The 25455-nt window shown below is 44.7% G+C and overlaps 1 protein-coding gene across 1 annotated transcript in view; it reads right to left on the bottom strand.

Moving 5' to 3' along the window:
- The window catches only part of ADAMTS16 (ADAM metallopeptidase with thrombospondin type 1 motif 16), a 182379-nt gene that overhangs the window by 112920 nt on the left and 44004 nt on the right, over positions 1-25455 (bottom strand). Inside the window, exons 4-7 of the mRNA XM_055422293.2 lie at positions 10800-11079; positions 6044-6243; positions 2689-2772; positions 66-225 (exon numbers count right to left, since the gene is read on the bottom strand). Coding sequence (XP_055278268.2) covers positions 66-225; positions 2689-2772; positions 6044-6243; positions 10800-11079 — 724 coding nt within the window. The remainder of the gene's footprint in view (positions 1-65; positions 226-2688; positions 2773-6043; positions 6244-10799; positions 11080-25455) is intronic.

Raw genomic sequence — 25455 nt, 5'->3', positions numbered from 1 at the left:
TATCCTGGGCTGCTGAAGGCGCACGGCACACACGAATCTGTCAAAGCCCCAGCGGAGGCTCTTACCCAGGGTGTCACAGGGCTCGTTCTTCCAGGAGCATATGTCCAGGCCGGTGAGTAGGATGGCGTGGTCATGGCGAGCCCCGTCTTTCCCCGTCAGTCCAGACTGCCACTGGCAGAAGCTGCTCAAGCTGTGGTCCGCGTGATGGCTTATCACCAACCCTGGCTACGTGGGAGGGTGCCCGAGAGCCCGAGATAACAGGAAGAAAGCATGTCAAGCAATTGCATGGGCACTGTCATCACAGCAAACTAGCACTGGTTTGGATTTCAATGACGTGGGTGAATCTGAACGGCAGACGAGCTAATTTATCCATTTCACATATTAAAATCCGAAGGAGGGTGTTGTATATAAAACTTGTAGATTCAGTGTAGACACTCATGTTCCTTTCTCTAGTTCTGTACAGAAACAGTGGGGATGCATTCAATCACTGAACACATTTCGATGACCCGAGAAACATTAGTCCCGTGTGTGTAACTCTTCCAAGAGTTATTATTACATTGTTAAATTAGGTCAGTTTCCCAGAGGCACCATGTTGTAAGAAGGGGCTGCTCAACTGACAAAGCTTTATTTCTTTATTTCTAGAAAGAAATTTCTTTATTTCTAGAAAACTTTATTTCTAGAAACCAGGCTGGAACTAGAAGGAAACTATACAGATGGCATTCAGCCTCCTCCACGTATTGCTATTGTTGTTCGACAGCTAAGTCATGTTTGACTCTTTTGTGACCTCAAGGGCTATATCCTGCCAGGCTCCTCTGTCCATGGGAATTCCCGGGCAAGAATACTGGAGTGGGTTTCCATTTGCTCCTCCAGGGGATCTTCCCTACTGAGGGATCAAACCCGCATCTCCTGCATTGGCAGGCAGGTTCTTCACCACTGGGCCACCATGGTATATGTGCTAAGTTCTAATAGATCAGCAATGAAAGATCAGAATGAAGGTCACCTGAACTCTTGGCAAACGAAGAATTGGGGGGCTGGTAAGAATAGCTCTCAAAGCTGGCAGATGAGTTATTAAACCTTATCTATAGGTATGATATATTTTACTATGGATGGTCACAGAAAACCAGCTTAAACATCTCCATTTCAGGACAACAACTTGTTTAAAGCCTTCCTGACCTGAGTGCTGGGCTGGAACTGTGTCTCCCTGTCACTAACACGTTTTCCCCTCAGTGTTACTGTGTCTTTCCCGAGAGCCAAACGCACCCAAGCTTACTGCTGTACCTCAGCCCTGGGACATGCCTAACATTCTTCAGCTGGCGATTTCCAGGAAAACTGCATTAATTACAGTTAACACAGGTGTATGATCAAACGATGACCTCGCTTATTCTTTGCTGCTTGGATGAATTCCAAGGTGAAACGTTTTAAGGCAGAGAATAATTAACCTGTCACCTGGGAATCCCTGCTCCTTCAGCAGCCCCCTCTGCAGACACACACAAGAGGCAATGGAGTTGTACTTCACTGACTATTCAGTCCAGAAACACTCCTGCTTCTGCACACCCCGCCTGCATGGAAAGAGGCCACAGCCCAGAACCTGCAAATCTGAAGGCATCTTAGATCTTATCAAGGATCTCTGAGTTCATCTAAAAATTATTTGTTTCATAAACAAGACAACCATGGCTAACAGGAGACTCTGCCGGAACACCAGCAAGGGTGGAACTGGAGGCTGGGTGCCTGACTAGGACCCGGGGTTCACTCCCTGACACCCAGTCAACGACCAGCTCAGGGCGAAATAGAACTGAGAGCCCTTTATGGCTGAGATACTCCCCCTTACTGCTGCCACAAGATGCCCACCTGAGTCCTTACTGTGAACGGAGGTGTGCCTCTGTGTGTCCACACAGGGGTTCTGAAATGAAGGTGCCAGAGGATCTTTTCCCCACTGCTCCCGAGATCCAGCATAATTTGGAGGTTTGCATGCAATGAGAGAAATGTGCCTGACATCCTAGACTCTGTCAGAATAAAATGCTGAGACTGAAGGCGGTGAAGGCAAGTGTCAGCGATTGGGAGGTAAGAGTACAAGCACGCAGGGCCACACAGTACGGTGCAACCTCTGGGTTACGGGACGGTATGAAATGTCTTCTAACAAAAGACTCCACCTCCATCCTCAGGGCTCACGGTGGAACACACTTCGTATTCCTAGTGTATTTCCCACCAAGGTATTTACAGTAGTTCTTCTTGGGACTTCCATGGTGATCCAGTGGCTAAAACTTCACACTCTCAATGCAGGGGGCCTAGGTTCAATCTCTGGTCAGGGATCTAAATCCCACAGGCCACAACTAAAGATCCCGCATGTTGCAATGAAGATCGGAGATCCTGAGCGTCTCAGCTAAGACCAGTGCGGCCAAACATATATATATATATATATATATATATATATATTTTAAAGTTACTTTTCCTTTCCATTTTCTTATTAGCCAAGCAAATGAGTATGTCTTACTACTCTGCACAAAAATCACAAACAAAAGTCACTGACAAGAAACTGACTGTATTAGACACACAATATCAGAACATTTCTGTCCTCAAGGGAAAGAGAAGGAAAGAATCCATAGAAAAATTACATTTAGGAAAATGAATAGTTATTTTGCACTTATTTTTCTGAGGTGGGAAAAGCTGCGGGTATCAAAGATAGGATACCTGTTCCTCTTCCAGAAGAATCAGGGCGACAATGGCAATGTTGATGTTCCCTCCTATTGTTCCATCTTTGAATAAAGCAGACACCTGGGAAAGACAGGTAATTCACGTCAATCCCTACACATGACACCCTTTCCCCCAGCCCTTAGCCTGGAGCTCACAGCTGAAGGCCAATTCCGTGTTCTCCACTGACAGAGCCATGTTCAGTTTCTTACACTGCTAGACACACAGGGATGTGAAGTGAAAGTGTGAAAGTGAAAGTGTAGTTGCTCAGTCGTGTCTGACTCTTTGAGACCCCATGGACTGTAGCCTGCCAGGCTCCTCTGTCTATGGAATTCTCCAGGCAAGAATACTGGAGTGGGTAGCCTTTCCCTTCTCCGGGGTATCTTCCCAACCTAGGGATGGAACCCAGGTCTCCTGCATGGCAGGCAGATTCTTTATCATCTGAGCCACCAGGAAAGCCCAAGACACACAGGTATGGGACCATCTAATCACACCAACTGTTGGGTCCTTACTGTTGGTGCCTGGAAGTAAAACAAAGAAGTCCGGGGAGGCAGGTCCCATGTGTTATCAAACACCAGTGAAGGGCTCACAAGACCCCTTGGTAAGTGTCCTCATTAGACTACAAGGAAGTTTCTTTTTTAACTTACAGTGATGACCAACAGGTAAGCACTCCCCAAGCTGTCCTAGCGAAAGATTCCAGAAGCATAAGAGAACTTCTTGGGAAAAGACCAAGAGGATACAAGAAAGAGAAAGAAATCAACGTAGAAAGACGGTGATCAAGGGGAGATGCCGACGTTAGAGGTGAAGGTCACAGGAGTAGAAACGAGTGGTCAGGGTGATTAGGCATGTGATCAGGCTTCATCTTAGGCATTTGAGGTGATGAGTGAGGATGAGTCCCAGGAAGTTACAGGGAACTGATCTGGCACCTAGATGTGGAAATGCGGGAAAAGCTCAACAGAACAGAGGCAATGTTTGCAAATGTCAGAGGCCTGCAGTGGCGGGTGCCTCTGGGTGACTGCCTGCCTCAGTCCCCTGGGAGACCGGAAACCAAGAGGGTCTGGCCGCCAAAAATGAGGACAGTGAGAGTGGCCATGCTGAATCATGGCAAGCTGAATTCATGTTTAGGGGTGCTCTGTTTATCGGGATGTGAAGCACATGTTTCAGATGCTGTCATCACAACTGTTTTAAAAATGCACTTTGATGGCCCCAAACTTTGTCTTCTGTTATGCAGATCCCACTCAGCTGGAACGGGGCTTGGACACCTCTCGCCACACTTTAGTAAAGATGAGGGCTGCCAAGCAGACACGAAGCCAGGCACATTTTTATCTGAAGTGACATTTAAAAAAAAATGTATTGAAGTATAGTTGTTTACAGTGTTGTGTTAGGCTCTGCTGTACAGCGAAGGGAGCCCGTTATATGTATTATATATACACATGATTTGTTATTGTTGTTTAGTCACAAAGTCATGTCCGACTCTGTCATCCCATGGACTGCAGCATGCCAAGCTCCTCTGTCTGTGGGATTTCCCAGGCAAGAACACTGGAGTGGATTTCCATTTCCTTCTCAAAGGGATCTTCCTGAACCAGAGATTAAACCCATATTTCCTGCACTGGCAAGAGGGTTCTTTACCACTGAGCCACCAGGGAAGCCCCATGTATACATATATCCCCTCATTTTTGGATTTCATTTCCATTTAGGTCACCACTGCAGTGACATTCCAAACGGTGTACTGCTTCTTGTTCTTGTAGACAAAACAATGCATATTTTATATTCATATTCCTAAAAAGATAAGCATTTCTATGTGCTGTGTTTTAAGTCGCTTCAGTCATGTCCAACCCTTTGAGACCCCATAGACTGTAGCCCGCCAGGTTTCTCTCTCCATAGAATTCTGAAGGCAAGAATACTGGAGTGGGTTGCCATTCCCTTCTCCAAGGCATCTTCCCAATTCAGAGATCAAACCCAGGTCTCCCTCATTGCAGGAGGATTCTTTACCATCTGAACCACCAGGGGAGATAGGCATTTCTATAGGGCCATCTAAAATCACACATATATAATGCCAATGAGCAGACTTACTGCACTTAAATGTCTCAGCATCCTCTTGGAGACTTCTGATAAATGGAGACATCATAAACTTGAAATATGTTATCAGCTTACAGAGAGGGCCAAATTGTTCATCCTCCAAATTTTATTCTCTGAAGGACTGAAGATAACTTCTCTGATTGGAGCATAGTAAAAGTGAAGGAGCTATCATGGATAAAATATTTCTTGAGTACTAAACATGAATCCAGCAACAGTTAGAACTGGACATGGAACAACAGACTGGTTCCAAATAGGAAAAGGTGTACGTCAAGGTTGTATATTGTCACCTTGCTTATTAAACTTATATGCAGAGTACATCATGAGGAACGCTGGGCTGGAAGAAGCACAGGCTGGAATCAAGATTGCTGGGAGAAATATCAATAACCTCAGATATGCAGATGACACTATCCTTATGGCAGAAAGTGAAGAGGAACTCAAAAGCCTCTTGATGAAAGTGAAAGAGGAGAATGAAAAGGTTGGCTTGAAGCTCAACATTCAGAAAACGAAGATCATGGCATCTGGTCCCATCACTTTATGGGAAATAGATGGAAAAACAGTGGAAACAGTGTCAGACTTTATTTTTTTGGGCTACAAAATCACTGCAGATGCTGACTGCAGCCATGAAATTAAAAGACGCTTGCTCCTTGGAAGGAAAGTTATGACCAACCTTGATATTATATTGAAAAGCAGAGACATTACTTTGCCAACCAAGGTCCGTCTAGTCAAGGCTATGGTTTTTCCCGTGGTCATGTATGGATGTGAGAGTTGGACTGTGAAGAAAGCTGATCGCCGAAGAATCGATGCTTTTGAACTGTGGTGTTGGAGAAGACTCTTGAGAGTCCCTGATACTGCAAGGAGATCCAACCAGTCCTAAAGGAGATCAATCCTGGATGTTCATTGGAGGGACTGATGCTAAAGCTGAAACTGCAATACTTTGGCCACCTCATGCGACGAGCTGACTCACTGGAAAAGACTCTGATGCTGGGAAAGGTTGGGGGCGGGAGGAGAAGGGGACGACGGAGAATGAGATGGCTGGATGGCATCACCGACTCTGTAGACATGAGTTTGAGTGTACTCTGGGAGTTGGTGATGGACAGGGAGGCCTGGCGTGCTGTGATTCATGGGGTCACAGAGAGTCGGACACGACTGAGCGACTGAACTGAACTGACTGAACTGAAACATGAATCCACAAGTAAACGCAGGAGGCAAACACACACACGTACACACACCGTGAGGCAGAATTACACACATGACTCACAGAGAAGGGCGTGCCTACCATGTTGAGTATTGTCAGCACGTAGGTGGTGATGTTTTCATGGCCATGGTTTTGCATCATCTTTTTGTCAACCACAACCAATGTCTCCACGTTCAGCTCTTCATTCCTATGGGACTTCAGAAGGGACCGCTTGTGCCTTACACATGATTTATACTCATCCGGCAAGATGAAAAGGTCTTCTTTGGGATGCTTGGGCATGTCTACAGGGGGGCGATCAGAGAGGAAATTTAAAAAAAGTCGTCACACAAAACCAGTGGCAGAGCTCATGCTAAAGAATATGGATTTTAAAAATGAATGATCATGAAATGAACCATAAAACCCTTAAAACTATGATGCAAAACTTGTGCTAAGGTGGAACACCACATTTAAATAAAGTTTGCATAGTCTAGATGTCATAGAATTCATCATTATATTGACTTTTGTATAAATTTCTCCTGATTTAAAACAAATTGGTCTGTATAGTCAAAGTTGTGCTTTTTCCCATAGTCATGTACGGATGTTAGAGTTGGATGATAAAGAAGGCTAAGCGCCAAAGAATTGATGCTTTTGAACTGTGGTGATGGAGAAGACTCTTGAGAGTCCCTTGGACAGCAAGGAGATCAAACCAGTCCATCCTAAAGGAAATCAACCCTCAATACTCATTGGACGAACTGATGCTGAAGCAGAAGCTCTAATCCTTTGACCATCTGGTGTGAAGAGCTGACTCACTGGAAAAAGCCCTAACACTGGGAAAGACTGACAGCAGGAGGAGAAGGGGATGACAGAGAACGAGATGGCTGGATGGCATCACCGACTCAATGGACATGGTTTTGAGCACACTCTGGAGTGGGTGATGGACAGGGAAGCCTGGCGTGCTGCAGTCCATGGGGTCGCAAAGAGGAGAACATGACTGAGCAACTCAACAACAAAAACAAAAAGATCACTTTGGCCCTGAAGTGCTGGTGTTTAAAAGCAAGATGTTCCAAGATTGTGAACATGAGGGAAGGCTCTGAAAAGGAGTCACTGACAGAGCAATAGACTAATAATTACAAAAAGAAGCGCTGTCTTACACGGTGTTCTTATTTGAAGACTTTTAATGACCTAAGAGGTTTTAAAGTTGATTCCCAGGTCTGGACACACAGCTGGATTGTCTGTTGTATTTCCAGTGGGTTATAAATACACAGCCGGATTGTCTGTTGTATTTCCAGTGGGTTATAAATGCTCCAGACAGATCCACTGTAGAGCTGAATTTCCTCGAAAGTATTATAAATATTTACCTAATTTAACTGGAAGACAAAACAGACTTGGTTCTCTTGTAGCAAGCTGTTTAAAAATAGTTTTGGCTTTGATAATCGGGAAGTTGACACTATGCTAAAAATGGTCAGGTTTGGTGGATGCCTCAGAAAATGTGGTTAAAATTGCTCTGTGTCAAAGTATCCACATATCAGGTGGCAGTACTTTACTGAATTAGGTGAATTACTGAATTAGGTGGCACTAATTCAAAAGCTATGCCAGCTCTGTTCATGGAATACTCAGCTAGAAGACACTGTTTTGACTGACTGATATTCACGTCCACTGCATTTTATCTCTCTTTGCTAAAATACTTACAAACTTAAAAGAACTCTTGGGAGGATAACAGTTACACTGGCTACAGTTTAAGAAGCACTCATCACGTGCCATTTGCATTGATGCAGTTTACACTGATGTGGTCTCCCCTGTAGGAGATGTCTATGTATAACCCACTCACTCACTACACCAAGCATGGGTAGGAGGGAGGCCACCAAGACATGGGAGATGAACATAACTTTCTCAAAATCCCTCCCTAGAAGGCACTGGGAATGGATTTCAGATCTGGCAGTATGGCCCCAGGGCCCTCAGTCTTAATTTCGGTAAGCACAGGGCACAAGCGGAGATGGGGACCCGGCAGTTCCCCAGGCCCTGGAAAGAGGCGGGAGCACAGAGGTGGTGGTCTCACTGGCCTGGAGTCCGACAAGCCCCTCAAAACAAGTCACCTGCTCAACACGGTCCCACAGCGTCTCCCGCCACACGTCCGTCCCAGGCCAAAACCCACCCGCGATGCCTCAGCTAGAAGCAGCGAGCTACTATTTGAGCCTGAGGTTCAGAGACACAATTGATTTTAAGCAAATCAGCCTGCTTTTCTCTGCCCTTTTCAACAGAGAGAGATGCCTAAACCCACAGGAAAGTGAAAGGGTTAGCTGCTCAGTCGTGTCCAACTCTTTATGACCCCGTGGTCTGCCCATGGAATTCTCTAGGCAAGAATCCTGGAGTGGGTTGCCATTTCCTTCTCCAGGGATCTTCTCCACCCAGGGATCGAACCTGGGTCTCCTGCATGGCAGGCAGATTCTTTACTGCCTGAGCCACTGCTGCTGCTGCTAAGTCGCTTCAGTCGTGTCCGACTCTGTGCGACCCCATAGATGGCAGCCCACTAGGGAAGCCTAAACACACAGGCAAAATCCCTCATCTCCTTAACAGAGACTGTAGGGAAGAACCTTTGTAGGTGTAAACCCCGCTGAAACAGAAGATGGAGATTCCTCCAGGGAAGCCCAAAGCCTCATGGACAGTGTGGGAATATCCTGTCCCACACTGTCAGATAAGGGAGCCCTGAGGATTAAGTGCTCAGCCCGAAGGGATGTGTGTCAATTCTTCTAGGCGTGGCCCCAGCTGCCTGGGGGGCCCAGGGCACAGAACCACAATGTGCCCTGCAGGAGAGGGCAGAAATGGCAAATCAACAGCACAGATCGGCCACTGTTGCCGCCCAGCAGTGAGAGGCATTTTCTGCCGCCTTTCTTTCTAGTTGTATTATGAAAACATAGCGCGTTTCGGGCCTACTATAACCTTCTACTTCTCTGTATATTAATTCTATTAATATTTGAGAGTTTGATATTGAAACTCCAACTGAAAACCTTCATCTCCTTAAAAAGATAACTGTAATATATAGTGGAACTACATGCAACCTTGTTCTGCAAATTCCAAGACTCCTGTACATGAGTTATCATGCTTTCGTAATTTAAGAAATAAGATTAAAAAAGAGAAAAAAATGGCTACATTTTTCCATTTTCCAACTGCAAGTCTTATTGTATAATCTAGTGTCTTATTCAGATGTCTCCCTCTCACCAACCGGACTCCACTACTGAGGTTCTGAAACGCCTCTGGAGGCAAATTCATTGACTGGCGTGCACACAAACACACGTGCACAGACAGCCACACCAAACAGAACAGTCGCGCTGCCCTGCATGCCCAGGTGCACTGCCTTTGAGCTATGGGCCTGAATGGCTGCGATCACCTCCAGAGAAGAATGAAAGGGTCACATTCATTCCAGAAGGGTCAGCACTGCTGGATTGCTCAGAAACACTTGAACATCTGTGGCGGTCCCTGGAGCAGCCTGTCAAAGACGTGCGGACAGCCCTGCCTGTCTTTCCTGCCTGGATCCAGGTGCATGGTCATCTTTCTGTCTCTGACACACGGAGTCAGTCCTGCTCTGACCACACCCTCACCAGGAGCCCCGCCAACACCTTCCTGGCTCTGACCTTGTCTGTGCCTGAGTCCCACCTGTCTGTCTGTCCCAACTGGTCTCACCTTGCCCTCATCTGTTTGGCCCCGCCCCTGACCTTCCTGGCCCCGCCCCCGGCCTGCCTTGCCCCGCCCCCCGCCTATCTGGCCCCGCCATTGGTCTGTCCGGCCACGCCCTCCACCTCCTCCATGTCTGCACTGACTCAGGAAGCCACTGCTGGTCAGTATGCCCTGTTCTGAGGCTCACTCAGCTGGACTTCCCTGACCTTCTCACCCTCCTGTTAGCTCTCCTTGTGCTCAACACTGCTCTTCCTGCTGCCTCCCCTAAGACCCAGCCCACTCTTGGTCAGTTTGGGATGAGATTTTTGAGACCATCTGAATGTAGCCCGAGACTGATTTACAGGACGTGCCGTTCAAAGGACACACGGGCGCTAACAGGACAGCCGTGCTTGTCCTTCTGTCGTAGGTGCCAAGTGAGTCTGGGTCATTCTCTCTGCTCTGCAGTATGTTATGGAGCCCCTGCACGTGCCCGCACTGATGTGAGGGTGCTGGCCCAGCGGCCAATGAAACCGAGCAGCAGAGAAGGATGGGCTTCCAGAAGCGCCTTGGCGAAGGTTTTAATAAATAAAGCAAGCCATGCTTGAGGGGAAAGCTGAAGCAAACGAGGGCAAGTCCAGAAAACACTGAACTCCTATTCCTGAGCCTGTGAGAGCTTCCTACATAAAACGTAAATATCATATCTCTTCCTAAATGTTCATGATACAAAACTTCGATAAAGCCTTGATGACAAATTGCAGGCAAATTATGCCATGCATCCTGTCTTCTGACGTGATGAGTGACCTATGTAAACCTGCCTAGGGATAAATCACCTCAGTGGGAAAAGCATGTCAGCTTTGACAAATCTAAGACCTCAAAAATACAGTTACTGGGTAGACACGCCAGGATTCTTTTCAAGATGTCTAGTGGAAGAGTCTACATTTCTGAGAATCATGTCATTTAGTATGCCCAGGGAACGGCTCTTAAAATTTAAAAAATATATATATATATCTTTATACATATGCCATGGAAAGATGTTTTATCCTGAACATCCAGACGATGGGTTCTCTTTGGAATCATCACTTAGGATTAGCAAAGGTGGCAATAAATTTCACCTCGAGGGCAGACTGCTTTGAAGAAAACTGAAAGTGCTCCAGTGTCTCACTTATCACCCTAATCGTTGAATCAAAAAATAATCATCCTTACATACATTTCTTGCGTCCTCCGCAGAAATGACGCTTCTGTGGGTGCCTGAAGCTGAAGCCGTGTGGGGACTGATCTTCGTGGTGGACGAGATGGTGGCTTTCCAGCCCCCGCTTTTTCTCCATCATCGCGACCTGGTGGGGCTCCACGGCTGGTGGCTCGGTGGATCTCTTGTACAGGATGTGGGAGGGAGGCCTGCCCCCCGTGGAGTCACCGGGGGTCCCTGCCAGGTGTGAAGGGAGGGGCTTCAGGAAGTAGTCCGCTTCCTGGGTTCTTATGATGCCGGACTGCAGAAGAGAGAGGGAGAGAGAAAGGTGCATCGCTACTTTATCATCTGCTCACAAACACGCTGTTCCATCCAGGGAGAAACTTGGAATGGGGCATGCCAACCCACTCCAGTATTCTTGATTGGAAAATTCCATGGACAGAGGAGCCTGGAGGGCTACAATTCACGGGGCTGCAAGGAGTCAGAGAAACACACACACACACACACACACACACACACACACACACACACGGTTCCCTCCAGGGCGAACCCACGTGGAGAAGGGTCCCGTAGGGGCTGAGAATTAGGGGAGGAGGGGTCCACTCCTGAGCCCTCTCCACCCCGTCTTCAGGAACAGAGCTGTGGAGGTCAAAGGACTTGACTCTTGGAGCAGGAAGAGAGCACAAAGCATACCAAAGTCAGGTCCTTTACTGGAGAAAATGGAGGAGAAAGCACGCACACAGCCCTAGATAGTAACACGGGTCACGGTGGGTGGGGGGGACTCCCAAATAAAGACATAAATTTATAATCCCAATATAGTCAGCTGTTTTCTTCTAGCTTTATGCGTTGTACATTGAAGAAGGCCTTCCTGTCTCTCCTTGCTATTCTTTGGAACTCTTCATTTATTTGAATGAAACTTTCCCTTTCTCCCTTGCTTTTTGCATCTCTTCTCTAGAAGAAAACAACAGAAGAGGAAAGACTAGAGCTCTCTTCAGGAAAACTGGAAATATCAAGGGAACATTTCACCCAAAGATGGGCACAATAAAGGACAGAAACAATAGAGATCTGGTAGATGCTGAAGAGATCAAGAAAAGAGGGAAAGAACACACAGAAGAGCAGTGCAGGAAAAATCTTAAAGAACTAGATTATGATGACGGTGCGGTCAGTCACCCAGAACCAGACATTCTGGACTGTGAAGTCAAGTGGACCTCAGGAAAAACTGATGCTAATAAAGCTAGTGGATGCAATGGCATTCCAGTAGAACTATTCAAAACCCTAATGGATGATGCCATCAAGGTGCTGCATTCAATATGTCAGCAAATCTGGAAAGTCCAACAGTGGCCACAGGACTGGAAAAGGTCAATCCTCATCCCAATTCCCAAGAAGGATAGTACTAAATAATGTTCTAACCATCAGACAATTGCACCCATCTCCCTTGCTAGTAAGGTAATGCTTAAAATCTTGCATATTAAGCTTCAGCATTATGCAAACCAAGAACTTCCAGATGTCCAAGCTGGGTTTAGAAAAGGCAGAGGAGCCAGAGATCAAATTGCCAATATTCACTGAATCAAAAAGAAAGCAAGGGAATTCCAGAAAAATATCTACCTCTGTTTCATTGACTACACTCAAGCCTTTGACTCTGTGGATCATAACAAACTGTGGAAAGCTCTTAAAGAGATGGGATTATCAGACCATCTTACCTGTCTCCTGAGAAACCTGTATGCGGGTCAAGAAGCAACAGTTAGAACCATGCATGGAACAAGTGACTGATTCAGGATTGAGAAAGGAGTACGACAGGGCTGTCTGCTGTCACCCTGTTTGTTTAACCTATACACTGAGCACATTATGAGAAATGCCGGGCTGGATGAGTTACAAGCTGGAATCAAGACAGGTGGGAAAAACATCAACAACCTCAGATACACGGATGATACCACTCTAAAGGCAGAAAGTGAAGAGGAACTAAAGAACCTCTGTATGAGAGAGGAGAGAATTAGCTTAAAACTAAATATTAAAAAACTAAGAACATGCCACCGGCCCCATTACTGGATGGCACATAGAAGGGGAAAAGAAGCAGTGACAGATTTCCTATTCTTGGGCTGCAAAATCACTGTGGATGGTGACTGGAGACACGAAATCAGAAGACAACTGTTTCTTGGCAGGAAAGCGATGACAAACCTAGACAGTGTGTTGAAAAGCAGAGACATTATTACTCTGCAGACAAAGGTCTGTATAGTCAAGGTTACGGTCTGCCTAATGGTCATGTACAGTTGTGAGAGCTGGACCATAAAGAAGGCAGAGTGCCAAAGAATTGATGCCTTTGAACTGTGGTGCTGGAGTAGACTCCTAAGAGTCCCTTGGACTGCAAGGAGATCAAACCAGTCAATCCTAAAGGAAATCAGTCCTGAATATTCATTGAAAGGACTGATGCTGAAGCTGAAGCTCCAGTATTTTGGTCTTTGATGAGAACAGGCAACTCACTGGAAAAGTTCCTGATGCTGGGAAAGACTGAGGGCAGAAGGAGAAGAGGGTGACAAAGGATGAGGTGGCTGACTGGCATCACTAATGTCATGGACATGAACTTGGGCAAACTCTGAGAGATGGTGGGGGACAGGGAGGCCTGCTGTGCTGCAGCCATCCATGGGGCTGCAAAGAGTCAGATGTAACTGGGCAACTGAAGGAACGAACAGATATAGTCAGGAGCAAAACTCCATTCAAGCCTGAATATGATGTGACACTTTCTATAAAAGTGTAACGATGAAATCAATCCAGCAGGAAGCAAAAAGGAATAGTTTAGGGAATCGGGGAGATCTTTCTAAACAAGGTATTTGGGAAATAGAAAATAATTGATTATAAAAGTAAAAAGGATGTACAGTATAACAGACAATGAAGCACAATGGCAAAAATAGCTTAAATAAGAGAAAACAGAGACCACCTTTTACGTTTCAGAGCGACAAGGACTTTCAAAGTTGATAACTGTTAGGAGAAATGAGAACAAACTGGCAGTGTGACCCCAGGAAAGGGTAAACTGGGGCTCCACCTGGCACATCGATCAACATTGAAAATATATAATTTAATTCCAGGATTTTAACCCTCTGGAATTCTTGCTTCATTTATTTTTAATTGAAGAATAATTGTTTACAATATTGCAGGAGTTTCTGCCATGCAACAACATGAATCAGCCACAGGTACACACATGTCCCCTCCCTCGAGAACCTCACTCCCACCTCCCGCTCCAGCCCGCCCTCCTAGGTTATCACAGAGCATGGGATCTGAGCATGTGTGACGCAGCAAATTCCCACCAGCTATCTATTTTACACAAGGTATTGTAGATGTTTCAAAGCCATTCTCTCTATTCTTCCCTAGAGCCTACTATACAGAGTGAAGTACGTCAGAAACAGAAAAACAGCGATCCTGTATTGCCAAATGCTTCTAGCAGGCACTTCCCCAGTACTGATACTTATTTGTGAATGTATAATTTAGTCACTGTTTATAATCATTTAAAAGTACAGACAAAACAAATTAATAACAAAAATAAGAAATAATGTTTATCAATTAGTTCAGAGTGATTTTTAACGTACATTTTTGTATTTGGAGAGTATATAACCATTTTAAAAGGCCAGTTAATTATGTCCTGATGATAATCTTAAGTAAACATTTTTGTGTGAGCTCCTAAGACTATGGCCAACATTTCCTATATTACACCTTATTTTTATCACAGACATCCTGGAAGGTTGGTATCACTCTGCTCTTCCTTCTATGGACAAGGAAATACAGAGTCTGGCTGATTAAATAACACATTCAAGGTAACCTGGGAAAGTATAAGAATTTGAACAAAATCAGAGTAAGTTCAAAACCTGTAAGGTTTAGGCTTATAATGTAGGGTTCCCAGAAGTGTTAAGTTTTTTTAAAGTATATGCTGCTACTGCTGCTGCTGCTAAGTCACATCAGTTGTGTCCAACTCTGAGCAACCACATAGATGGCAGCCCACCAGGCTCCTCCATCCCTGGGATTCTTCAGGCAAGAATACTGGAGTGGGTTGACATTTCCTTCTCCAATGCATGAAAGTGAAAATTGAAAGTGAGGTCGCCCAGTCGTGTCCGACTCTCTGCAACCTCATGGACTGTGGCCCACCAGGCTCCTCCGTCTATGGGATGCTCCAAGCAAGAGTACTGGAGTGGGTTGCCATTGCCTTCTCCTTTGAAGTGTACAATAAAGTATATAATGTGATTCCAAATATGTTCATTTTTTTAAGTGTGCATCTCCACTTAAAGTACTTTCCTAGAAGGGCCAATGAAAAATTGCCAAAGCTTGTTATGTTCAGGGAGAGAAAATCAAGGAGGAGGGATGTAGGAAGAGAATTCCACGTCTGTTTTTATATCTTTAGGCATTACTCAAGTTTGTAAAATCTGTGTGCATCCTTACCTTAAAAATATCAATGACATTCCTGGATCGTGGGATGACAGATGAGCTTTTTAAAATCCTTATGAGTGTTTTAAAATACATTTATAATTTTAGAATACAGTTAACTATTCCTACAGAACTATTAAGGTATCGCTTAGCATTCTCCAATATAGTATTGTAAGAGGGCTGATATTTTCCTAATTATTTTCATAATTCAGCAAGTGATTAGCACTTACGAGGTACTCAGAGACACTGGTGCTCGGGTACCTGTTCTCAGCAAACCTCTGATTTAGGACCTGAGGCTGACCCTCATCTGGGGGGACCCAGTGCCCATCACTGCCCACCAAACTCAGTTCTGTGGGTGCTGAGCTGTCCTGCACGGGTCTGTGTGTTTGCACAGGGTGGGATAACAGGCACACAGAAGCCCTTCTCGGATCGTGGGAAAGTGCCAAATGCAGCTCTCAGGGACAGAAGGGTGGGGTAGACACAAAAGAGAGGGGAGACCAGGCTTATCGTGCATTTAGAGGCAAAGCCCTGGCCACAGTGTTCCTGCAGGTGGGGAAGGAGGAGATCAGATCGTGCATGCATGCTTAGTTGCTCAATCGTGTCCGACTTTGTGACCCCACGATCTGGAGCCCGCCAGGCTCCTCTGTCCATGGAATTCTCCAGGCAAGAGTACTGGAGTGGGCTGCCATCTCCTCCCCAGGCGAAGAGAAGGTTAACAGCGGTAAAGATCAGTGAAGCCATCAGCACCTTGGGGGATAGACCTCCCAGGGCAGAAATGCCAGCCTGCAAGGAAAGGTGAAATCCTTGGAATGTATGCTGTGGGTCCAGCTGGTGGAGGAGGAGGGCTGGGGAGGCTGTCCCTGGTGCTTTCTGTGGATGCCCAGGAAACCTTTTTGGCTAAGCACTCTACCAACTAAACTAGAACAGACAATACTTGAACATCTGCAGTGCTATCAAGGAAAAGTCAAGTGTGGGATTAAATAAAAGCTGGAGCCAGGTGGGTTTCATCCTGTTGGCAATTAAACTAACTCAGGAGTAGCAGGAGCAGTTAGGGGTGTGTTCGGCCTTGTGTGATAATATACCCAGGGGTTTCCACACTTGCAACTAGTTGAAGTGTTACATTAAAAAACAGCAATTTTTTTTTTCCTTAGAAACCCTTTTCCGATATGCAAACAATGTCTGACTCTTCAAATCACCCTGAAAATACGAACGGCTCCTGTGGGTTCTCTAGAGTCAATGATGTCCAGCATCTCTGATTTGAGCCCAGATGGACTTACAGAGAACAGAGAGATGAGTTTGATACCCATTACTCGATTCTAACGTTATGATCTTTGTGCCTCTGGAAGAGTTACTCATTCCCTCTGTGCTGTTCTGTCCTCTAGGGAGTGGATATGAAGAGAGACACTTGCCATGAGTTTGTGAGACTCAACACTAATACATACTTAGATACATAACTGAACGCTCAGTCGTGTCCGACTCTTTGCGACCCCACAGATTATACAGTCCATGGGATTCTCCAGACTGGAATACTGGAGTGGGTAGTCTTTCCCTTCTCCAGGGGATCTTCCCAACTCAGGGATCGAACCCAGGTCTCCTGTATTGCAGGTGGATTCTTTACCAGCTGAGCCACAAGGGAAACCATTTAAAATACATGACCTCCAGTAAATAAGCAAAAAAAAAAAAGATCTGCTGTATAAATGAAACGAAGAGTGCAGATACCATACTTCAGCCTGAAGGTCTGTGATGCCCCTTGGATACCGCAGGCAGTTTCTGGCGGACGGTTCACTCTGTAGTACAAGATCGCTCTGAAGCCTGTGTGTGGGTGTGCCCCAACATCATCACCCCAAACACACCTTGGCCCCTGGCTTGCTGCATCGGCCTTTCTGGCTTCCTCCCCTTAAACACTTGGGTTCTGTGACCACTGTTTCAGATTCAAAACCATCTCCTTTTTCCCCTGGGTTCATCCTGGGTGGCCCAGAGGACCAGACTGTCAGGCAAGAGTGACCTCCACCCCTCTGGAGGACTTCTGAATGTTCACTAACAAAGCAGTCAAGTGTTTATGCTTGTTTCATTTATAATTCAGTCTGAGGTACAGTATTCTGTGTTTAAATAAACCCCACGTTCATTAACTACATAGAATAAAATAACTGATAACACAGATATTGTGATATTCCTCAATAATCAATACACAACAAAAAATACAAGAGGAAAAGTGACCCCACTGTCTTGCTGCATTATTAGTTTGCAAGCTTATTTAAATGATTACGTAAATTGTGGAAGATTAATGTTTTCTTCTTATCAAAGCTTTTCTTCACTGAATCAAGAATATTTACTTGGAGTCTCATAAAATGTCTGGTGTATACCTGCCCACAGTCACCACTGGGAGGTCAGCTGGGTGGATTATTAACCGGGCTTCAGAAAAGGCCAACATCCCCCAGACATCACAGGGGAGCTCTCCAGATGCCTGCATCTCTCATCGCCAGCTCTGTAAATCATTTGACACTGGGAAACTCAACACTAGCATTGCATTTATAAGACAAGGAAGAGTAAGTGCCTCGTCTGTGATGAGAAAGGGCAGCAAACAAAAAAGTCGTGGTTTATCTACGACAAGGTAGACAGCCAGTGACTGGGAGAGGTGATACAAGCGCAGAGGATTAAGAGGTACGACTACTATAAAATAAGCTACGAGGATATATTGTACAACATGCGGAATACATCCAATAATCTATAATAACTATAAATGGAGCATAACCTTTAAAAACTGTGAATCACTATACCGCACACTTATATTGCACAGCAACTATATTTCAATAAAAAGAAAATAAAAATTAAAAAAAGAAAAATGCTGCTTCTGAGCAATGTGAGTAAAGAAAAATACATTGAAGCTTGAAAGTAGGATGTTTACTGTGTTATATTTGTTGCTATTCACCCTTAAAGGTTGATAGACCTTTATTTAAGTGTGCTTCCCAGGTAGTTCAAATGGTAAAGAATACACCTGCAATGCAGAGGCCTAGGTTCGATCCCTGGGTTGGGAAGATCCCCTGGAGGAGGGCATGGCAACCCACTCCAGTATTCCTGCCTGGAGAATCCCATGGACAGAGGAGCCTGGTGGACTACGGTTCATGGGTTGCAGAGAGTCAGAATGATTGAGTGACCAACACACACACACACATACACAGACTTTTATTAATGTATATCTATTTAGAAAAGTCTGTAAAAGTTGTGTGAGTCAAAAAAGAAAGTGTAAATTAGGAAGTGATGAGCATGGTGGGGCATGCACATGGTGGCATCACGTAAGGAAATCCCTACTGAACTGGGTCCAAGCTTGTCTCGGGTGATACCACTCACTCGCCCTTTCCTCGAGAGCTAGCTATCAGTCAACACAGGGAAAAAGTGATCTAGCTCATTAGAAGAAACACGCATTTCAGTTCCAATTCATTTCACTTTTCACTCAACTTCTTTGTCATTTCTCCCAAAATGTGATTTGTCTGGGGACTATTCTACTCATTCGAGTCTTCTTAGTGACATTCCTAAAGCCGAAGATGAATGCAGCTTTCATAGACCTCTCACACTCACTTCGTCTTGGGCACCATCTGTGTGGCTGCTACCAGGTGTTTTGCTCTATTTATTATCTTATCCTAACAACAAACACACGAAGTGAGAATTACAATTCCCATTTAAAGGAATGGGACAATAAATGCAGACGTTCGCCCAAGACTGAAAAGCTAGGAAGTGGGGTAGGGAAGAGTAAAATTGAGTCTGAGCAACTCAGATTTACGGAGAAGGCAATGGCACACCACTCCAGTGCTCTTGCCTGGAAAATCCCATGGACGGAGGAGCCTGGTAGGCTGCGGTCCATGGGGTTGCTGAGGGTCGGATATGACTGAGTGACTTCACTTTCACTTTTCATTTTCATGCACTGGAGAAGGAAATGGCAACCCACTCCAGTATTCTTGCCTGGAGAATCCCAGGGACGGGGAGCCTGGTGGGCTGCTGTCAATGGGGTCGCACAGAGTCGGACACGACTGAAGTGACTTAGCAGCAGCAGCAACTCAGATTTACACGCCACTGCCAGCATTCCGTGTGACTTCTCTACCACCATGTACTCTGGAGAGTAACACCAATGGCTGTGGCCACTGAGAGTGAACTTGACTTAGTTGTAAGTATATATTGCAAACCCTAGAGCTAAAAAAAATTTCTTAAAAAGTATAACTGATATGCTAAAGAAGGACACAAAATATGATTATAAAAATGCTAAATTAAAATCACAAATAGCAGAAAAACAGTCGAAGGCAAAATGTGGATAATGAACAAAGGCAACGGTAGAAAACTGTAACATGTACAGTGGACATGAATTCAGTTACATCCACTTTGACTGTCAATGGTTCAATGTGCCAGTTAAAACAGAGATCGTCAGAAGACATGATCCAACGATATGCTGTCTACAAGAAACCCATTTTAAATATAAAGACACTTATAAATTAACAGTAAAGGGATGCAAAAATATACCTTGGTAACACTAATCAAAACAAAAGCAAGAGTAACTATATTAATTTCAGAAAGAGCAGACTTCAAAGTAAGAAAAGTTATTAGAAACTAAGAGGGAAATTAACTAATGATAAAGGAGTCAGTCTTTAAGAACATGCAACGATTCTTAATACATATGTACTTAACAACTTAACTGCATGAAGCCAAGTCTGATAGAACCGAAAGGAGAAACAGATGAATGCACTATGGTGGCTGGAGACTTTATTGCTCCTCTTTCAGAAAGGGACAGAGTCAGCAGGCAGAAAATCACTGAGGACATAGATGAACTCAACCATGCGATCAGTCAACTGGATATAAACGACATCTATAGATAGGAAGCTGTCTGGCTTCCCTGGTGGCACAGTGACAGAGAATTCACCTGCAATGCAAGAGATGCGGTTTTAATTGATCCCTGGGTTGGAAAGATCCCCTGGAGAAGGAAATGGCAACCCACTCCAGTATTCTTGCCTGAGAAATCCCATGGACAGAGGAGCCTGGGGGACTACAGTCCATAGGGTTGCAAAAGAGTCAGGAACAACTTACCAACTAAACAACATAGATTATTTCATCCGACAACATCAGAATACACTTTTTTTCTCAAGCTCATTTGAGACATTCATCCACATAGACCACATTTTGGGCCTTAAAACACACTTCAACAAATTTAAAATGGGAATTATACAATGTCTACTCTTAAACCACAAGAGAATTACATTAGAAATCAATACAAAAAAGTAACTGGAAAATTCCTAAATAAGTATAAATTAGACTACACACTTCTGAATAACACATGGATCACAAAGAAATTCAAGAGAAATTTTAAAATATTTTGGACTAAATTGAAATGAAAACACAATTTATCAAAATTTGTGGGCTGCAACGAAATGCTAAAAGGGTAATTGATGATACTGAATGCAGACATTAAAAAAGAAGGAAATTCTAAAATCAATAATTTAGGTTTCTGGCACAGGAAACTAGAAAAAGAAGAGTGAATTAAATGCAATGTAAGAAGAAGAAAAGAAATAATAAGAATTAGAGCATAAATCAATAAAATAGAAAACAGGAAATCAATAGAGGTAGATCAAAGAAACCACGAGCTGATTCTTTAAAATTGTAAGATGTTCTCATGCTGGACTTAGAGAAATTTGAAGTTATAAATGTGTTCCTTTAAAAAAAAAATAAAGAAAATAAACCAACCAAGTATTAACTCAAAAGGTTTTTAAAATTGCAATGAATGGCTACCTAGAAACCAGAAAAAAATTTATTAAAAATAAATTCAGAATAAATGAATCAGTAACTACTAAAAGAATGTGGTTATTAAACTGAAAAAGCCTAATAAAGTCAAGATCTGGTTTTTGGATCAAAACGGGTATACCTCATGAAAAAACAATGAATATGAAAAAAGTTAAGAACATAGATAAACCTAATAGGCCATGGCAGTTATTTATAAAGGCAGATCAAATCTCTCTTGGAGCTTAAATGTTATGGCCGTGTGTAGTCTTATTATTCATTAGCAAATTCTGGGGTTCAGCTTTCAATTTTATGACCTCTTTCTGGTCAATCTATTACAAGGATTTTAATCTCTGCTAGAGGAAAACTTCTAGATATGTGCTCTTCCAAATGGTGGCCACTAATTTTAATTAACATTGAAGAAAATTAAAAATTCACTCCTCCAGCTGCTCAACAGTCAAGTTTAAACAAATTAATATCAATTCAAGTTAAAAAGGTAGTTGTGCCATTACTCAACAGCCACATGAACTAGCTGCTCCCATACTGGACATCACAGATAATACTATGGCACAAAATTTTCTGGAAGAATGCTGTTCCAGAACAACTGGTAATTAACAAATCTTTGGGGGCTTATTCTTAAGACTGGTCTCCTAATTCATGAGAGTTGGCTACAGTGCTCGTCTGTAATAAGTAGTACATATCACATAATTAGGAACATTCTTATAAATCACATCCACTATCATCTTTATAAAAGTGTGCCAGCTACAAATCAGAACATGTTGTCCTAGACTGATGCTCAGCAAGACTGCCTTTGGTTGACACAAAAGTATCTGAACTAAAAACAGCTCAAACTTAAACTCTCAGATCCTGTGTTTCTCTGTACATTCCCAAAACACAAAAAGAAATGTTTATGAAAATAGTCATCTAGTCAAGGCAATCAATACATGATGCTACCTAATGTAATCAAAATACCATGGATTAAACACTCCAACAGATTCATTTACAGAGCTGTGCGACACTGAGATGTGAGTCTGGTCCTGTGGTGGAGGATTCACAAATCCTCTCACCCACGAAATGTGCGAGATTGCATATTCATTCATTCATCTAATTAATTCACTCGATTAACTGCATACTATGAGCTGGACACTCTCTTGTCTTAGAGAGATGGGAACACCAGACCACCTGACCTGCCTCCTGAGAAACCTATATCCAGGTCAAGAAGCAACAGTTAGAACCAGACATGGAACAATGGACTGGTTCCAAATTGGGAAAGGAGTATGTCAAGGCTGTATATTGTCACTCAGGTTATTTAACTATATGCAGAGTACATCATGCGACATGCTGGGCAGGATGAAGCGCAAACTGGAATCAAGATTGCAGGGAGAAACATCAATAACCTCAGATATACAGATGACACCACCCTTATGGCAGAAAGCAAAGAGGAACTAAAGAGCCTCGATGAAAGTGAAAGAGGAGAGTGAAAGGGAAAAAGCTGGTTTACAACTCAACATTCAAAAAACTCAGATCATGGCATCTGGTCCTATCACTTCATGGCAAATAGATGGGGAAACAGTGACAGATTTCATTTTGGGGGGCTCCAAAATCACTGGAGATGGTGACTGCAGCCATGAAATTAAAAGACGTTTGCTCCTTGAAAGAAAAGTTATGACAAACCTAGACAGCATATTAAAACGTAGAGATGTTACTTTGCCTACAAAGGCCCATCTAGTCAAAGCTATAGTTTTTCCAGTAGTCATATATGGATGTGAGAGTTGGACCATAAAAAGGCTGAGCGCTGAAGAAATGATGGTTTTGAACTAAGGTGTTGGAGAAGGCTCTTGAGAGTCCCTTGGAATGCAATGAGATCCAACCTGTCCATCCTTAAGGAAATCAGTCCTGAATGTTCATTGGAAGGACTGATGCTGAAGCTGAAGCTCCAATACTTTGGCCACCTGATGGGAAGAGCTGACTCATTAGAAAAGACCCTGTTGCTGGAAAAGATTGAAGGCGGGAGGAGAAGGGGACAACAGACGATGAGATGGTTGGATGGCATCACTGACTCAATGGACATGAATTTGTGCAAGCTCTGGAGCTGGTGATGGACAGGGAAGCCTGGCATGTTGCAGCACATGGGGTCGCAAAGGGTCGGACACGACTGAGTGACTGAACAACAACAGCTCTCTTGTCAATCCAGATACAACAATGAGCAAAACAGACAAATACAGCTTCCCTTGTGAAGGTTAAATTCCATCATGGAGTGGGGCTTGGGGGACATATAATAAACAAAATAGATGACAAAACTAAATGTAAAACTATAAGCTTATAGAAGATGACACAAGAGAAACTAGATGACTTTGTCTGGCAATGACTGTTTAGACCCAACGCCGAAAACAGCCATGAAAGAAGGAGTTGATAAGCTGGACTTCACTGACATTTAAATTTACCGCTCTGGGAAAGATTCTGTCCAAAGAATGAGAAGAAAAGCCACAACTGAGGGGAAAATATGCAAAAGACATACCTGTCCTTCAGTAGGTTAATGGATAAATAAACTCTAATGCGTCCAGACAATGAAGTATAACTCAATACACTAAAAAAATGAGCTCTCAAACCATGAAAAGGCAGGGAGGAAGCTTAAACACATATTACTAAACGAAAGATGTCAGTCTGAAAAGGCTACCCCACTGCACGATGCCAACGATATGACACTTTGGAAAAGACAGAACTATGGAGACATTAAGAAAAACGGTGGTAACCAAGGGTTAGTGGAGCAGAAGGTATGACAAGGCAGAGCACACAGGGCTGTTAGGGCAGTGAAACTATTTTATATGACACTGGAGGAGACTCTTGAGAGTCCCTTGGACTGCAAGGAGATCAAACCGGTCAATCCTAAAGGAAATCAGTCCTGAATGTTCATCGGAAGGACTGAAGCTCCAATCCTTTGGCCACCTGATGTGAAGAGCCTACTCACTGGAAATGTCTCTGATGCTGGGAAAGACTGAGGGTGGGAGGAGAAGGGGACGACAGAGGATGAGACGGTTGGATGGCGTCACTGACTCGATGGACATGAATTTGAGCAAGCTCGGGGAGATAGCGCAGGACAGGGAAGCCTGGTGTGCTGCCGTTCATGGGGCCGCAGACAGTCAGGCACGACTGAGCAGCTGAACAGCAATGATGATGAATACACATCATTACGTCTGTGTATGGGTGTGTGCATACTCCGTGCCTGACTCTGTGCGACCCTATGGCCTGTAGCCCACCAGCCTTCTCTGTCCACAGAATTCTCCAGGCAAGAATACTGGAGTGGCTTGCCCTCTCCTTTTCCAGGGGACCTTCCTGACCCAGGGATCAAACCTGCATCTCCTGCATTGGCAGGTGGATTCTTTACCAGTGAGGCACCAGGGAAGCCCATACATGTCTTTATACATTTATCCAAATCCAGAGAACGTATGTCACCAAGAGTGAAGTGTGGCATAAACCACATACTTTGGCAATTGTAAAATGTCAACAGAGGTTCATCAGTTCTGACAGATGGACGCCCTGGGGAGGGCTGTTGACGGGTGGGCAGTGTGTGTGTGGGGCAGGGCGTGTACGGGGATTTGGCGGACTCCATTTTGCTGTGTGCTGCTAAAACTGCTCTGAAAATACACACTACTAAAGCATCACTCCTAAGGAAGAAGAGTGTAGGAGAGGGGTTTTCAGTCCTAGACAGGGTAGCCAGGAAGGCCTCACTGAGAAGTTGCATTTCAGCCAAGCCCTGATGGGCGAGGAGTCAGCTGTGAGGATTCCAGGGGAAGGCTGCAGGCCCGGCAAGGGAGACAGCCACTCCAGCGGGTCTGTGGCCCAACGCGGCATCAGCCAATGCTGTGTTCATTGCAAAACATCCACACATGATAGACTCACCGACGAACAACATTAGCAATAATTCAGTAGGGCCTTGCTTGGATCGCATAGACTTTTGAGGAGGCCTCTTGCAGCCCATCAAAAAGAGGGGACCCATGAAGATCCTTCTGGCATTTCCACCTCCACCTTCTTCCATAGAGGGTTACGCTTACCATCTGCCGCTTCCACTCTTGCCCTCCTTCTAAGCTGTTCTCTGCTTGTTTGGAGGAAAGAAGAAGCATCATCCAGATCACTGACTGCATACAACCTTGCAGTCGCATGCTCTGATTTGAGAGCACAGGCCTGGAGCCTCCCCGCTCCAGCCTGTGTCGATTTCCTTCCAGGTGATGCTCCTGCCGCCTGCCCTGGGCTCAGGACCCTCTGCTGCTCCTGCCGTCCTGCAGTCTCAGCAGCACCTGGGCACCCTCTGGCCTCAGAGTCTGGGCGCCCCCTTGTCCTGCTTCCTGGGCACACCTGCACAGACCTCCACCAGCCTGGCTCTTCCCCCCCCTCTCAGTCTGGAGTGACAGGGGGAGGTGTGGGGCCTTGCTGGCCCTGGTGTCGCTCTTACGGGCAGAGCAGATGGTAAACCCAGCCTCGTGATACGTGCTGCAGTGACCACTGCAGTGCTGCG

Source organism: Moschus berezovskii, chromosome 18, assembly GCF_049115385.1.
Source record: "Moschus berezovskii isolate FMDL1 chromosome 18, NW_MosBer_1.0, whole genome shotgun sequence".
NCBI classification, from domain to species: Eukaryota; Metazoa; Chordata; class Mammalia; order Artiodactyla; family Moschidae; genus Moschus; species Moschus berezovskii.
Note: the sequence above shows the minus strand (reverse complement) of the source record. Positions and strands in the feature narration are given on the sequence as shown.